We start from the raw sequence: 17,243 nt of genomic DNA, 5'->3' as shown, positions 1-17,243 counted from the left end.
CAAGAGATGCTATGTTTTGCACAGTTGTACATGTATGACACTGATCATGAACTAGAACACCATTTTCATAAGATGCCTGGTTTGAATCCATACATTTTTTAGTTGTTGCAGAGGATGATGCACGAGTGCAATCCATATGCCAGTGCATTGATGGCTATCGGGCAAGTGCTGAGAACAAATCCACATACAAACTTGAGGATGGTTATTTGTGATAGCCACTCCACCTCAAGGCAGTACTTGGCTCCTATGGCTAGTGAGGTTGCTGCAATCATGCTAGGACAAGGGGATGAGTTCGATATCAAAAATCAGGACATTCAAAATTTTAGCTGCAATGGGTTTGTGCATAGAATATCTAATTTGCACCGATCATGCATGCTTCTCATGTATGTTCTTTTATTCCCTCAAGGGGAAGATGGTTGGCATCCATATATCCTAGATAGTGATGTTCCTAATCACACACCATTGCATGAGATACGCGGACAGAGTTGTGTCACCCAGAGACAATACTACACATATCATTTGCAAGTGAGATATGATACAAATGCATGTCTTTTGCATGGGGGTAGATTCCTGCAGTACTAAATGGTTGATGCCTACAGTAGCATGAAAGAGTCCAGGTTGGTGTGGATATGAAACAACCAAGCTTCCCTATGTGCTAAAGTCTATCAAGGATTGATGGACATGGTAAATATAGCTGATGGGACACGTACTGTGCTTGGCAATGTTGCAGGGCATAGGGTGGTGTTGCCTTCTTTTACGGGAGGGCCTCAATATATGTGCCAGCTATACCAAGATGCTATGGTAATTGTCAGGAAAAGGATCAAACCTGATTTATTCATTACATTCACTTGTAATCCCAAATGGCCTGAAATATCTACAGCATTATTGCCGGGGCAAACTGTGCAAGACTGGCCAGATTTGACAACCACTATGTTTTTTCAAAAGCATAAGGACATGATGCACTCAATTACAAAACATAATCTGTTTGGGAAGGTACTGGATACGTGAGGGTGATAGAGTTTTAAAAGATAGGTCTGCCACACTCACACATATTGTTGATATTAGAAGGTGGTTTCAAACCCGTGGAGATCGATCACTATGACTGATTAGTGTGCAGAGTTGCCAGATAAGGCATTGTTCCTAGAGTTGCATGATATTATTGGGCAATGTAATGTCCATGGCCCATGTGGTGCACTAAATCCATTTGTAGCTTGCATGGTTGATGGAAAATGCATTCGTTGTTATCCACATGAATTCTCACAGACTACTGTTGTTAGCAATGATGGCTATCCAGTTTACATGCATCGTGATGATGGTAGAAAGATACAAGTGAAAGGGGGTGTGATTGATAATTGTTGGATTGTGCCATTTAAATAATTTCCTCTCCTGAAGTACAAGGCACACATAAATGTTGAAATATTCTTCACAATGACTGCAGTTAAGTATTTGTATAAATATGTGTACAGAGGTCATGACAGAGCCACCATCAGGATGCGGCTAAATAATGCAAGAGAGCAAGGACATTTGCACAACATAGTTGACGGTGGCATTGATGAGATTAGTAGTTACTTGGATGCATGTTACGTGTCAGCATCAGAAGCATGTTTTTGGATTTATGAGTATGCCATGCATGATGAAAAACCCGATGTGCAAGGATTGCAGGTTCATCTTCCGATGCACACTAACGTCATATGTCGAGATGATGATGATTTGCAAAATGTTGTAGGTAGGGAACAAAATCAAACGACCACCCTCACAGACTAGTTTACTTATAATCAGTTGCAATATGATGCAAGCAACTTGTTGTATGGTGACTTGTCAGACAAGTTGGTTTGGAACAAAACCAGTAAGCGGTGGACTAGAAGACAAAAGGAGAATACCATCGGTCAGATGTACAATATTTCCCCCTCAACTAGTGAGCTCTACTTCATGCGTATGATTCTTAATGTGTGCATGGAATGCAAGTCCTTTGATGACCTACGTACTTTTGATAGTCAAGTCTACCCTACTTTCAAGGCAACATGCATAGCACGGGGATTGTTGGAGAGTGATGATGAATGGTTTGTGTGTATGCAAGAGGCTGTATTTTATCAAAATAGTGCACAACTAAGACACCTATTTGTCACAATACTGGTTTTCTATGAGCCAACGTCTCCTCGACTTTTGTGGAAAAATTTTTCTGCTAAGCTTTCGGATGATTTTTTTCATATATTGGAATCAAGTATGGGGAATTTAATTGGTCATCGTGCACTAGCAATAAAGAAGGTTGTATTGCACTTGAAGCACATTCTTCAACAACATGGGTGAAGGTTGGCTGAGTTTGACGAAATGCCTGTTGTAGATCGAACATCTTTGTCAAAAGCTGCAAATTGCTTATTGCAAGAAGAAAGAATGTTTGATTGTGTGAAAGAAGCACAAATGCCCAGCAAATGAAAATGTCTTTGAATCACTGTCAATGTGCTGCATTCGATTGGATTTGGCAAGGGTCTATGGAGATGGTGATCAGGTCTTTTTTATCGATGGTCTAGGAGGATCTGGAAAGACCTTTCTCTACAATTGCTTGCTCTCTTAGTTGCATGGGCAAGGGCTCATCGCTTTGGCATATGCATCTTCTAGGATTGCTGCATTACGACTAGCCAATGGATACATGGCACATTCAAGATACCGTTGGAGCTGGATGGTACTAGCAGTTGCAATATTAAGGTTAATAGTCAAGTCGCAAATGTTTTGAAGATGACTAGGTTGATAATATGGGATGAGGCACCCATGACTCACCAGTTTGTTTTCGAGGCACTAGACAGAACATTGCGAGATATCATGTCCAATGGCTCCTATATCATAGGCACCTTCCCAAGTGAAGGCCTTGTATTTCCTCACCACCTATGTCATGGACCATAGCACTAAGTGTGCTTCTCTATACACACAATCATATGACTGCTACTAGAGCAAGCCCTTGATTACACATATCCCAACAACGGGGTGAAATCAAAACCATTACCAACAAATTACAGCAATAATGAAGGGACACATTTGCTCATGCCCTCAAGGAGAATCATCTTTCCATGTCCTCAAATGATGGGAGCCTTCGCAAACAAAATAAAAGTAATATCAAGCACGCATGATATTGAATCGACACCATAGCATACGATTCTGAATAAACATGTTGCCCTCAGGTAACCCCATCAGATCCCAAAGAGTGACGTCCTCCTTGACCTCGTCAAGCAAGGGGGAAGATGATCCAATCATTGCTGTAGGTGGGAAGGCCTATCGATGCCAAAGGCCAAGGACTCCATAGTTCCATCTGCTTCCTCCAAAGACAGATCATCCCCAACACCCATTGTCAAGTCTTGCATGTTATAGACATGCATTGCTACCACTTGGGAGAAAACGGAGTAGGAAAACAAAGCTGGAGTCCTTCTCTTTAGCTGATCTAAAACTTTTAAAGCTACAATAATTCTCATTGCCATTTTCAGAAAAAACCCTTTCCCTACAACATGAAAGTGCACCCTCTCCATAAGAATCCCTATCAGACGTATCATGGAGGTAAAGAAGTAGGAAGGAATTTGGAATGAGCTGCTAACCTTTATGATTGAGGGCTAATCCAGTGGTTTTAAGAAGAGGCCATGATACCATGTCACGAATTTGACTGGTGGCAAATCAAACATTGGAACCATGTACTAAGGGTGCCCCACCCTCAGCCACCTAGGCACTCCCAAGGACCTGACCCTTACCCTCTCATGTCAAGGGAAAGAGAAGGGAAGGGAAGGGGCGCAGGGCGGCATATTAGTGCAACAAGGTTAGATCAGAAACAATATGCTTCACACCTTAAAAAATACTCGTCATGTTGCAAATGTACCCTAAGCTCCATCACAAAGGAGGATAGTTTTATTAGAACTGATGCCTCATGTACGGATCAAAAAGCAAGGTAAATTAGAAACAATATCCTTCACACACACACAAACATTCATCATGTTGCAAGTGTTATCCTAAGAGCCTTCACAAAGGAGGACAAAAACAAGCATTCAGTTTTATTAAAACTGATGCCTCTTTTGGTCATGTTCAGTTCAAAAGCAAGGATTTTACTGCGCTCAAGATAGACTATAATATTTATCACAATTCAACCCAAAAACGAAGGCCTTTTAAGTGTATCAGAGGCAATACCCCTTTCAGTCAAATGTAGATTGCAGAGCATGGATTTTATAAAGCACAAGGTAGACTGCACTCTTGGTCACACTTACATCTAAAAGGATTGCAGCCAGACCTACATATCTGACACACATACTATTGAAGACCTATGGTGGTTTTTCAACCCATCGAAGTCTGCATCCACGGTTTTCCACCTGCTCAATTACAGCTGGTGGCAAATGATATCTCAACTGTACTAGAAGTTTTACTTTCTTTAAGCTTTCACCAGCAAGCAGTAAGCCAGTAAATCCATTGAGACTTACACTTTTAACGTGAACAAGCCTCATATTCTGCATGTAAGGGAGCTTTGCAATAGCAACAACACCTTCGTCTGTGGCTGAACAGTAAGACATATTTATCTGCACATACCCGTGCATGATTGTAAGTGAAATATTTGGACTGCAGGAAAATCTCAGATTTATGATATGATAGACACTCACCTGTCTCAAATTTTTGCAATGTTCAGAAAGTGCCACTGGCACAAAGTCTTCAATAGATATGCACCGTTTTATGTCTAATTCCACCAGACGTTCACAACCCTTAGCAACGGCCAAAACCCCGAAAGAGGAAACATGAACGCATCCACGTATTTCTAAGATGCCGAGTTCACGTAGTTGCGCAACAGCAAGGAGAGAAGAATCAGTAATAGAAGTGCAATAGGAGAAGTTGAGTGATTTCAATCTGGGGCATCCATTGCAAATTGCTATGATGCCAGTATCACTTATCCTCGAAGACCTGACACATGACCACCAAGATGTTTCATGGCAATCTTCTATAGATTAGCTTTTACAATTCTTCCATAAATATTGAATTTACCAACTGCATTGGGAAAGAGAAGTACAATGGTGAAAAGAAACCTGTAAATGTCCAGCTCCCTTAGGTTGGAACAACTCGAGGCAACAAAACAGAGTCCTCTGTCATAAATGCTAAGGCAGAATCCCAACTTGAGAACTCTTAGGGATCTACACTTGGCTATTGATTTCAAGCCTGCAAGGCACCAGATCAGCTCACGTATCAAAAGGAATTATCCCTGCTAGTTCTCCAAATGATAAAAGAGATTTTTTAAAATGCGTGGAGTTTAGAATCTGATGAGACTACCGGCATCACTGATGGTGGTGTCAGTGAAGTCCAGCTCTTGCAAGCAATGGCAAGAATCACCCAACATCCACAATCCACTTTCAGAAATCTTAGAGCAAGACTCCATCTTAAGGCTAATGAGGCTTCTACAAAACTTTGCTATAGAAGAGACTCCATCATCAGTCACGTCTCCGCAGCAAGTCAAATCAATTTTCTGGAGCCTGGTACAGCCTTCTGCTGCAGCAGATATACCAGCATCTGTGACTCCCCTGCATTTGCTTAAGCTCAACTCCTTTAAAGCAGTGCAGCATTTTCCAATTGACCCTAGATCAGCAGCACTGACATCACAACCATCAAATTTGATGGACTGCAGTTCATTAAACTTTTGAAAGCTTTCCAGCATAGCATCTGTTACCTGTAAAGAAGAAGATTCACGCCCTGATTCAAGGTATCAAATCCAGCAAGACATCGAACTTTGACCTTTTGTTCAGGGCACAACAAATTCGATACTATTCTCGAATATCAGAACTTAACAAGTGCCAACTTACAGAGACACAGTATGAGAGAGTGAGATGATGCAGAGGAAAGATTCCACTTGCTAGTCCCATTATTCCCATGTGACTGACACTCTGGCACCTTGAAACATCAAGTGTCTACAAGAAAAAATCATCATCACCATATATTCTTATAATCCTTTGGAATGGATATGCGCACAACCACCTTTGCAATTAGCATGCCTGCCAAGGAAACCGAGCATGAAAGGAAGGAGTTTCTATCATTTCTTAAAACTAAATATATGCACACAATCATTCTTCACAGACATTAGATTTATCTTGATCTTCCTCAAATGACCGAAATCTCAAGAATAGAAGTATCAACAACATGGCCCGGAATTGACGACAAATCTCCTCATCTGAGGAACACAGACAGTTGATTTATCTTCTTATCAAGGGAATGGATATTCACAGGCAGTTGATTTATCTTGATCTTCCTCACCTGGAGTGATTTGCTTCCATTCTTGAGATATGCCAAACCTTCATCATCCACAGCTTGGCAAGCCACCATGCTCAATTTTTCAAGCAGACCTAATTTTGTGATTGATGCGAGACCTGTGTTCGTAATCTGTCAAAACAACAAATTCAACAGCTTAACATTCTCATGACAGCATAAGCAGTGATGCCTTTTTGTTATTTTCCTAAGGATCAGGTTTGTTCTTCCTTTGCAACATTGATAAGTGGATACATATTTAACATTACCAGCAATGACTTTCTTGTTCTCTTCCTAAGGATCGGCAGTTTCTTCTCCCTTTTAAGTATTGATACATAGATACATAAAGCTTGGAACACAATGAGACAATTTCAAGAACTTTTTTTGGGTATTTAGACTTGTATTTAACTTGTCGTCTTCATGGTCGTTCCGTTTTACTTCACAGCCTTTTCACTGCATGCAATAACCTGTATAACTGAGATTCTTAGTCACGTTTTTCCACTTTTTTGGGAACACTGATTACATTTCAGGGAAAAAAAGTTCCTCAGAATATGATGATGAGAACTTGCATACGCCCCCTCCCGTGCATGCCTCTACCACCCCAAAAGCAAGACTCAGCCACCATGCCACTCGACCACAGGTTTTTTATCCCCTACTCCTAGGAGAGCCAGACTATGGGTGAGCCACAAAAAAGACGCCACATGTCAGAAGTGTCTTATCCAGAAGCGAGTCTCTATGGAATTACAATTCTTCAAGAAACAGGACAATTTGCAAAAATGATTTTCAAGGCTTTTCTTAGGTAAAGTATGCTCGCTTAAAGATTTACTGGATGCGGGTGATCAATGGATAGCTTCTTCAACTCAGAAACGTTGGTCTTCCTATGTTCTCTAGAGGCGTGTTATTGGTAAATTTTATCTCAGAAAGCAGATTTCTAAGTGGAGCCCAAATGTTTCTCCACTATGTCCTCTATGCAAAATTAAGAGGGAGACTCACTTTGACCTTTTTTAGGATTTCTTGGAAGTTCATGCGGTTTGGAAGAGTGTGCAGGTGGTTTGGAGCTGCATCTATTTTAATTCAGATGTCATGGAAGCAAGCCATACTAGGTGATGAGGCAGATTAAATGACTGTATTATATGGCAGCTGGTACGAGCTCTAATCATTCAATGTATTGGAAAATATTGTGTTTCAGAGAGCATATGGATTCAACTCTCACTATGATGAGGTTGCGGAGGCTTTGAGCACAATGCTGAGATTTTTCGCTCAGAACAATCTGCTTATTCAGCAAGTCTTTTCAGCTGTTAATAGCAGTAACCCTTCAGATTGTGATAGTTGTTATGTTGGCCTGCCTGCATTCTTGATCGCTCTCACGTTTTCCAAGCTGCATAACCCCTGAACAGAAATTGAGATACAGATTCCTTCCTCCTACTGACCATCATGTGCCTGTTGCATTCACTTGACATCTCCAAAGCGAATTATGCTTAATTTTACAGCCTATTGCTGCTGTTTTAAGGCCTGATTTCAATTCAAACTGGAAAAGCACCTCCTGCAGTTTTTCTCTTCCAGATCAATTGTGATTTGAAGAAAAGGATTTTCTGCTGGAAGATTTTTCAATTCCCACAGATTTCGGGTTATTTATTTCAAGTTTTAATCTCCTACTATCACCAGAATCAATTTTGTTGACAGGTAGAGATAGGACAATTTCGTCACATTTTTGGACACATGACACCTGTTTTTGAAGCCAAGTAGTGAATGATTGTGCCCAGGGAGATTGTGATTGGTAGGAGGAGATTCCTGATTGATGATCAAGAGCCCTGTTCCAATATTTTGGATGTATTCTGAGACCGTTTGGTATTTCGATTGGTGAACAGTAACCAGTTGAAGTTGCACCAATTATTAGCAAGTCCCTAGTTCCAAGATGCCATATGTCATTCCAAATCCGAATGCCTTTCCTCTGGATTTTTCTAGCCATTCTTGGTTTAAGCTTAAGAGAAGGACCATTTGTTAACGTCCAATCAGAAAGCCATATAGATCTGCCTTAAGTTTCGGATTAAAATTTCGTAGTCAGATTTTTTTATGAGAATGATGCAGATTTGGAACGCTAAGTTTTCTAAATGCTATTGGAATGGTTTGCAGTCTCTATCAGGCGACATATCACTGGACAACACTATATCCTGCCACGGGGTGCAAGGTCCGTTTATACCCCTCATTAATACAGAATCCAATGTCAAGCAAGACATGCCCATGGTTGAGCAAAACCCAATCTAAGGAACTACTTAGATCATAACCGTTACACTTAGAATTCCAAATGATTATCTAACCAAATTTGTACAGGGAATGAAGCTGCAAGTAGTTGGGCATTATGGAAAGTACAATAGAGTTGACTTCCAAATGATTGTCTAACCAAACTTGTGAATTAAGCTGCGAGTGAGCTCTTGTTGGAGGAGCCTTGGTGAATATGTCATACAGCACGTTAGCCTTGGTGAATATGTCATCCAACATGTCTTTGGTGCCAAAAACGTGGCGGACGAGGGACGGACGTCAGACCCATGATGCTTAACAAAATGAAACAGAAGATCAATGCATTGTCTTCTCAAACTACGCTTGATTGTTGGCAATGGCGATGCAAAGCTTGGTTATCACTACGAATCTCCAACGGACCTGACATGGGAAACCCAATGTCGCCGAGAGTTGCCTTCATCCAGATTCCTTCATGTGGCAGTGGCAGCGGTGCAAGTGCAACAGACTCAGATTCTTCAGAAGATCAAGCACAATATCATGTATCTTGGAATACCACATTACAGACTGCCTAGCTTTGGGAAAGCTAGGACTGCCCTTGCAGCCAGCAAATACGCACCAGTCAAAGGTTGACTGATCAAAGTCAAATTCTGCTGATAGAAATCAAAGGTTGACTGGTCAAAGGCCGACCAGTCAACAGGTAATAGTCAAAGCTGACCGGTTGAAGGCTGACCAGTCAAAGGTTGATTGGTCAGCCTCACCAGCCTCATAGAAAGGGCTCCTTGGAAGCATTCATTCCCAGCCTTCCTTAGCTTCTTTCTAGCCCCTGTGCACCCTGAGAACCCCTATACCGCAGTAGCAAATCAGCAGAACAGTTCAGCCTCTCCAGGAGTGTGTACACACAGCATTTTGGACCAGCAAATGGAGGGACGTCTGGTGTCTGTTTCAGTAGCTTTTCCTTTCAGATTTACACCTCGTTTATAGCTCTCTCAGTTCACCTTTCAGCTCTGATCTCTCAGCTTTCACTCATTTATCTCTCAGCTTTCACTCATTTATCTCTCAGTTTCCCAGCTCCATATCTCTGCTCTTTCCGTCCTCGGTTTCATCTCCATTCACACCTCTCACTCACGCAGTTCTACTGCATGCCCATGGACAACATGAACCTCTTCAATAGCCTCGCACAGCGGTCTACATTGTCAGTGTGGGCAGCATTGGGGCCTTGGTTGTGGCTGGTCTGTTTTCTCAGGCTTTGTGGGTCAGCTTGCATGTTCAATGTGTCAACCTCCAAGTTGTTAACTACCTTCTCTATTTTCTACTGCAGATCACGGGAGTAGCACCGATATTGTTCCACCCAGCCTTTCTTGCTGAAAACATGAGAGCTAGCTGAGAAAATTCGAATTTTAAAACATACGTGAAAGCTCATTCTCATCTCTCACTAGCTTCAACAAGCCCCATCTCCCTAGATGGATCTAGATGCCACATGTCATCATCATAGGGCCTTCCTAATGCAACATTTCACCCCTCTCTTGGGATGCTTTAATTTTCTTTGCCCCTAGGCACATTTCTTGCATTAGGCCCTTAGCCTTAGATCCACCTAGTCTGGTGCTATCAACCCTCACCTAGGACCTTGACATTAATTCCCTCCCGATCATTTACATGAAGCACAAACAAATATATTACAAATATAGATCCTTTAGGGGAAATGTCGACTGATTCTTCCGAGGTCATGCTACCTCGGCTAGAGCGTAACATTCCTTCCCTCTTCAAACATCAGCGTCCTCGATGATAAAGTCTGGGAACACTCTCCGCAACTGGTACACGGATTCCCAGGTAGCTTCGGATACTGACCATGCCATGTAACCAACACCGTAGGTATCTTCCGATTTTGTATTTGCATTGTTCCTCGGTCCAGGATTCTTGTTGGTTTGCGTCTTGCATTATCCTCTATCTCCTGAAACAAAACCACACCTTCGATTAGTGAGTCACCTGTATGTAAAAATTTCTTTAAGCACGAAACATGAAAAACCGGGTGCACCTTACACCCATGTGGCAATTCTAATTTATAGGCTACCTTGCCTATTCTCTTTAGAATAACCACGGCCCACAGTATCAAGGTGATAACTTAGCACACTCTCCTGAAGTTAACGACTTCAAGTGCGAAGGAACTCTGAGAAAAACTTTTTCTCCTTCCTTAAATACTCTTATAGACCGGTTTTCATCCGCATATACCTTGGCTCTATCCATAGCCTGGCGGATATTAGCTCTCGCAAGTGCTAGCATCTCCCGCATCTGAACCACTAAGTTCGTGGCACTAGACACTTTCTGAGATACTCCAACTATAGTTGGATTCGCTGGTCTATAACCATAGTTCAGCTCAAACAGACTGAACCCTGTAGACGAATGTTTTCTATCATTGTAGAAAAACTCTAACAATGGCAACCACTTGTCCCACGTATGTTGCCTCAATGACACATATGCCCTCAGCATATCCTCTAAAGTCTAGTTGACTCTCTCCGTCTGACCATCCGTTTCAAGATGATCTCCACTACTCATTCCCAACTCAGTCCTTAGTGTCTCAAATACCGCTGTCCAAAAATGACCGGTAAATCTGACATCTCTGTCTGACACTATGGATCTAGGCAATCCATGCAGACAAAATATATGTCTGATAAACAAATCCGTCACTTGTGGGGCACTAATAGGCTCTCTAGTCGGAATGAAGTGAGCCATCTTGATTAGACGATCAACCACCACAAGGATAGAATCGTATCCACCTTGTGTCGTAGGCAGCCCTACAATAAAGTCCATGGAAATGCTCTCCCACTTACTTAATGGTATCTCCAAGGGCTGTAAAAGTCCGGGTGGCTTCACCCGCTCGGCCTTGCTTATTTGACACGAGAAACACCGTGTCACATATTCATGAATATGCCTTTTCATCTTTGGCCAAAAGAAATCTTGTTTTACGAGATCATATGTCTTCTCGACTCTTGGATGTCCCACACATGGGCTATCATGGCACTGTCGAATGACTCTCTGCCTGAGATCATTCTGACTAGGTACTACTATCTTGCCATTTCTTTTCAGCATACCATCCCTTATGGTATATCTTGCATATATTTGGCCTTTTCTAGATGCCAGGTCATCCTTTTCGTTTTCCCCGGGTTTTAACACATGAGCTTTAGGCCATAAGCTTTGGACAAACTCGTTCACCTTTTGAGTTTCTCTAATCTCGGTCATTAGAGTACTCTCTAATACCGTAAAACTCATATAGTGCATAATGTGAGACAACGAATCAACAACCTTATTATCTTTTCCTCTTCGGTACCGAATCGTTAAATTATACTCCTGCATGATATCTGCCCACCTAGCTTGGCGGCCCCTCAAGTCAAGCTGTTTACAAAAATGTTTCAGAGTATCATGATCCACATCCACATAAAACTCTGAACCATATAAATAATGCCTCCATGTTTTCAAAGCATGGATAACAGCATACAACTCCAATTCATGAGTTCGCCAATTTCTTTGAGAGGGAGAAAGCTTCTTGCTTTCAAAGGCTACTGGCCTTCCCTCTTGAAGGAGAACTGCTCCTACCGCAATGCCACTTGCATCGGTTTCTAGGAACAATGGTTTCTCGGGATCAACTATTTTTAACACCGGTCCTGTGACCACAGCTTGTTTTATGGTGTTAAAACTTTCTTATTGATTTTGTCAAAAAAAAAAAGGTACTTTATCTGAGGTCAGATCAATCAATGGCGATACTATTTCGGAATATCCTTTGATATGCCTTCTATAAAACAAGACAAATCCCAAGAATGATCGCAAAGCGGTCAAACTCTGAGGGATTAGCCAAGTCAGTATCGTAGCCACTTTCTTTGGATCCATTTCTACCCCTTCTGGAGTAATTATGAATCCTAAATATTCAAGCCTAACCATACACAGTATAGTTTTCTTTTTATTTACATAAAGACTGGCTTTCCTCAAAGTATTGAACACTATTCTTAAGTGTTCACGATGCTCAGTAATACTTTTATTGAATACTAAAATATCGTCAATAAAATGTACTATAAACTTTCCGATATACGGACGTAGTAAATCGTTCATAAGCATGACGAATGTAACTGGAGCATTGGTAAGTCCGAAGGGCATTACCAAAAACTCATAATGACCAAACCTGCTTCTGAAAGCGGTTTTATGCACATCATCGGCTCTAATGCGGATCTGATGGTAGGCACACTTAAGATCTATCTTGTTGAAAATTACGGCTCCATGTAATGCATCTAGCAAATCATCAATCCGAGCCATCGGATACCTGTGCTTAACAGTGATATTATTCAATGCTCTATAATCTATACAGAGGCGAAACGTATCATCTTTTTCTTTAATATCACTAGCGAAGCAAAAGGTGAGAAACTTGGTTGAATCTGCCGCAACTTAAGGTATTCTTCTAGTTGTCTACGCACCTCCGCCTCTTCAGTAAAACTCATTCTATAGGGAGGTCTATTTACAAGTTCTGCCCTCGGGATCACTTCAATCTTATGCTGAACATTCCGCTTTGGAGGTAATCCATAAAGTAGCTCATTCCTAAAACAGTCAAAGAACTCCTTTGCTATAAGATTAGCCAGCTTGGCCATCTCACCACTTTACGCAACATCAGTACTAGCTGAAGAATCATCAACCGGCTCTACCGATGCTGTGCAAAGGAATAAAAACTCTTCTTGAGCTTTTCCGATTTCCATCATGGAAACCAACGGTCCCTGAGGTACATCTTTTTCACCTCGCAAGACATAAAGCACATCATTCATCTTGAATTGATATATGTGCTTTTTTCAATCAATGGCTGGATTCTTTCTAAAATGCCACGCCATACCTAAGGCTATATCTGCATGAGTAAGCTTGGTCATTTCAAAATCAAGCTTCTCAGCATAGTCCTGAATACGAAACTCCAACTGGGTAACCCTTTGGTCCCATACTTCAGTTGAACTTCCATCTGCCATCCTGACTGTATACGCATGGTCAGATGGGTTAGTCTTTAACTTCAGCCTCTCACGAGCTTGGAGTTAATCACATTGTGAGTTGATGCCGAGTCACACAACACAACGACATCATGATTGGCCACTTGCCCTTTCATTTTAATTAACTCCATATCATTAAAGGCTATATATCCCGTTGCTGCGGGCTTAGATAGGATGTTATCAGGTGCACTCGTTACTAGCTTAGCAACAAACACACATAACAAACAAGGTACTAACCTCTGAGAAGATCCCGCTAGCTGAATCTGCATCTCTTCTGCTTTGGGACTTCCCTCCATTTCCACGTCGCATTCTGAGACTACCATCTCAGCCATCCGACGATCCTTATTCCGTGGACAATTCTTCCACTGATGAGGCTGAAGGCAACCAAAACACAAGCCTTCTCTCCTCGCTTTTTCTCTTTGCTCTAGGTTTAAGGGAGACTTAGACTAAGCACGGGCTGCCATTGGCGTTACTTTCCTTTTCACTCCAATGGTGGTGCTTGATTTAGGAGTTTCCGCTGGTTTCGCCTGCTTGGCTTGACCACTCGGCCGAGAACCACTCCCTTTACTAATCCACTTCTTTTTAAACCCAGATTTCTTCTGATACCCATACGGGGTTCCAACCTGTGCAAACCCACTTGGCCTACTGCCCTTGGCATCTTCATAGTTCAAGGCTATGGCTATTGCATCATCCAACGTATTCGCATACTTAGCCCGAACTTCCATTTTAATCCGATCATTCAATCCAAATATGAAATCTTTCACTTGGATTGATTGAGGCAGAGGTTCATCAACCTTTATTACACTCTCTCGAAACTTATCAATGTATTCTGCCACTGACAAATTTCTCTGACGAAGGTTTCTATATTGATCCCAAGCTCAGGATGCTTCGTCAGGAGGTAAGAAGTGTTTCCTCAATTCTCTTTTAAACCCCTCCCAGGTAGTGGATGCAATTCCATCTTTCTGTTGTTTAATCCACCACCGATCCGCTGCCTCACTAAACATGTGGGTGGCCTCGTAGATCTTCTTGATATTATTTCTGATTTCACAAATGGCGAACGACTCGTCCCATTTGTATAACCAAGTCTCAATGACATCAGACCTACGGTCATTCATCCGACCAGAATACTTTTCCGGCCTATAATTGGCAATATTAGGTACTTTAGCCTTTCTAGGCTCGACCGTATGAACACTAGACTCTGGTTCCATTGGAGCCTTTCCTTTCTCATCTCGAGAAGATCTGACAAACATACTGTGTATCATTCTTCTAAGTTCAGACTGCCCTGCATTTGCCTGAACTGTTGCGTTAATAACTGCTGCAAGGCATCCTCAAGTAATGCAATCCTACCAGATAAGGTGTGAGCTACTAGGCGCGACACCTGCTAGGTCGGCCGGACTCCTGACTCACCAGGGTTCCTCCTGGAAGCTCCTTCTTTTGCTTCCATTCAGGTCAATGGGTGGTTTTTTTTTTTTTAATAAAGACACCGCTAGAAAACTGTATTTACAAACTGAGGCAATTCAGTGTAATGACACTCTAACACAATTCCCTATACTAGGGAATACCTGCAATCCCAAATTCACACTAACTAAGCATTTGATACAAACATATATCCCAAATCCCGCTTTCCCTATACTAGGGAAATTCCTGCAAGTCAACTTAGACTGAAATACACAGGCATAGTCTCAAGCATAATCTATCCCTACTACAACATCAAACCTTCATGCAGACTAATCACTTACGAGATCATGTTCATGTAAGCGGAGCATCAACTGACTAAATCAGGAAAAAAAACACGGAATTGATGGAGGTCAAAGAGAGCTCCCTGATCGATCACTCCCGCTACCCAGTTTGATCCAGTGGATTTTCACATATGTAGATATCCCGAAGCCTGTAGCCTCCTCATAACTTCCTGATCGTAAATGATACATTTCTGCCAAAGCCTTTGCAATCTCTGGGTTCCCGTCAGAAACTCGATGCCAGCTGATACATACAATCAACTAACTACAGCAAATAAGAGGAACTAGTGGCCAAAGAAGTCCCAGCTTACGAGCTATCTACGTGAGCTTAGAGGGCCAAGACTACAACGAAACAGATAGCGATGTGAACCTATCGCCTGTTGTCACAGGCTCTCAGATCCCCCGTAGTCCTGCCTGCGCGTCGCCCTTCCACGAATCTCATCGAAGACCTCCGTTAATGTGAGTCCCTGTTAGTCTTCATTCCGTCGTAGACCGCGAGCAACAACACCTCGTAATTCGTCGATTAGCCCATCGCGTGGAGGCCACGAGCAATTGCGAACAGACCCGTCGTATATCACGTCCACGCCATTCGTCGTCGCATGTTGCGTCAACAGCTGCACGTTCATCATTTCGACTCTCTCCATAGCTCACGACGCACTTCACGTTCCGTCACCCGGGTTCTCTCTTCCTAGTGCTCTGATACCAATTGTTAGCTACCTTCTCTATTTCCTACTGCAGATCACGGGAGTAGCACCGATATTGTTCCACCCAGCCTTTCTTGCTGAAAACATGAGAGCTAGCTGAGAAAATTCGAATTTTAAAACATACGTGAAAGCTCATTCTCATCTCTCACTAGCTTCAACAAGCCCCATCTCCCTAGATGGATCTAGATGCCACATGTCATCATCATAGGGCCTTCCTAATGCAACATTTCACCCCTCTCTTGGGATTCTTTAATTTCCTTTGCCCCTAGGCACATTTCTTGCATTAGGCCCTTAGCCTTAGATCCACCTAGTCTGGTGCTATCAACCCTCACCTAGGACCTTGACATTAATTCCCTCCCGATCATTTACATGAAGCGCAAACAAATATATTACAAATATAGATCCTTTAAGGGAAATGTCACTGATTCTTCCGAGGTCATGCTACCTCGGCTAAAGTGTAACACAAGTTGCATTCTATGTTCTCGTGAGGAGTGTTTTGTATTTTCATACCAGTAATTCCAAAATTAATAGAGAGCACCACTAATTCATATAATATAGTAAGTCCATGGTTTAGCTTGGCATGATGGATATCTATGTCCCACCACATGGACATCTACATCACATGGATGCCTCTCCATGAGAAGGGACTTAACAGCCTCCCATTGTGACCTATCTCTCTTCTCCAAGAATTGCTCACAGCAACATATAGCCTCAAGCTTTACTTAAACACCTCAACATTAACCCACTATAGATCTCCCTTACCACATATATGTATTCGTAGTCCTCAGTCCTATGGCCTTTAGCTATAACATGCAGGACTAGCTGAGCGGAAACATAGATGAAATATAGAAAGAGAACTCAAGCATGAGAGACACCAGAGATCTTCCTAACTATAGTACACTGCTTTATTCACACTGTGGCGTAAATGCCCTTACTATGTTGTACATGATTGCCAAATCGGCATACAAAACTGAGCAAAATACTCCCCCTAATTGCGACTGAAGGAGAGGGAGCTATGCTGCTGAACTGCTCGCTGAAATGCACTGGAAGCTGACTACTGAAATGAAGGGCAAAGAGCCCCTTATATAGAGCTGGTCCATGGGCAGACTGGCCGGTCCGTTGGTCGACTTGCAGGATCGATTGACCGACTTGTTTGGGTCGGGTCAAACTTGGTTCCTATTGAAAGCAGCCCCTAGAAGACCCGATGGGCCTGCCAATTGGCCGTCAAACTGCCCCAAAAAGGCCTGCAAATTTGCTGTGATTTGATAGCTATGCAATTAGTTGCCACTACCACATCTGCCTGACAC

At 42.3% G+C, this 17,243-nt stretch overlaps 1 protein-coding gene across 3 annotated transcripts in view; it reads right to left on the bottom strand.

The window, feature by feature from the left end:
- Positions 1-4,058: 4,058 nt before the first annotated feature.
- LOC147888796 (F-box/LRR-repeat protein 3-like) overlaps positions 4,059-17,243 on the bottom strand; it is a 34,997-nt gene continuing 21,812 nt past the window's right edge. The window contains exons 2-8 of one of the 3 annotated variants that reach the window (XM_087392533.1): positions 6,259-6,384; positions 5,811-5,915; positions 5,678-5,700; positions 5,284-5,600; positions 5,043-5,172; positions 4,626-4,920; positions 4,059-4,544 (exon numbers count right to left, since the gene is read on the bottom strand). In XM_087392533.1, the coding sequence (XP_087248659.1) occupies positions 4,293-4,544; positions 4,626-4,920; positions 5,043-5,172; positions 5,284-5,600; positions 5,678-5,700; positions 5,811-5,915; positions 6,259-6,384 (1,248 nt within the window). In that variant the 3' untranslated portion in view covers positions 4,059-4,292. Of the gene's footprint in view, positions 4,545-4,625; positions 4,921-5,042; positions 5,173-5,283; positions 5,701-5,810; positions 5,916-6,258; positions 6,385-17,243 lie in introns of all 3 variants that reach the window. The other 2 variants (XM_087392534.1, XM_087392532.1) reach the window with 2 other exon arrangements.

The sequence above is a fragment of the Dipteris shenzhenensis genome, chromosome 21 (genome assembly GCF_047967505.1).
Source record: "Dipteris shenzhenensis isolate YYH24624 ecotype China chromosome 21, Dip_SZ_1.0, whole genome shotgun sequence".
NCBI lineage: Eukaryota > Viridiplantae > Streptophyta > Polypodiopsida > Gleicheniales > Dipteridaceae > Dipteris > Dipteris shenzhenensis.
The sequence above is the reverse complement of the archived record's forward strand: the minus strand, read 5'-3'. Positions and strand labels throughout refer to the sequence as shown.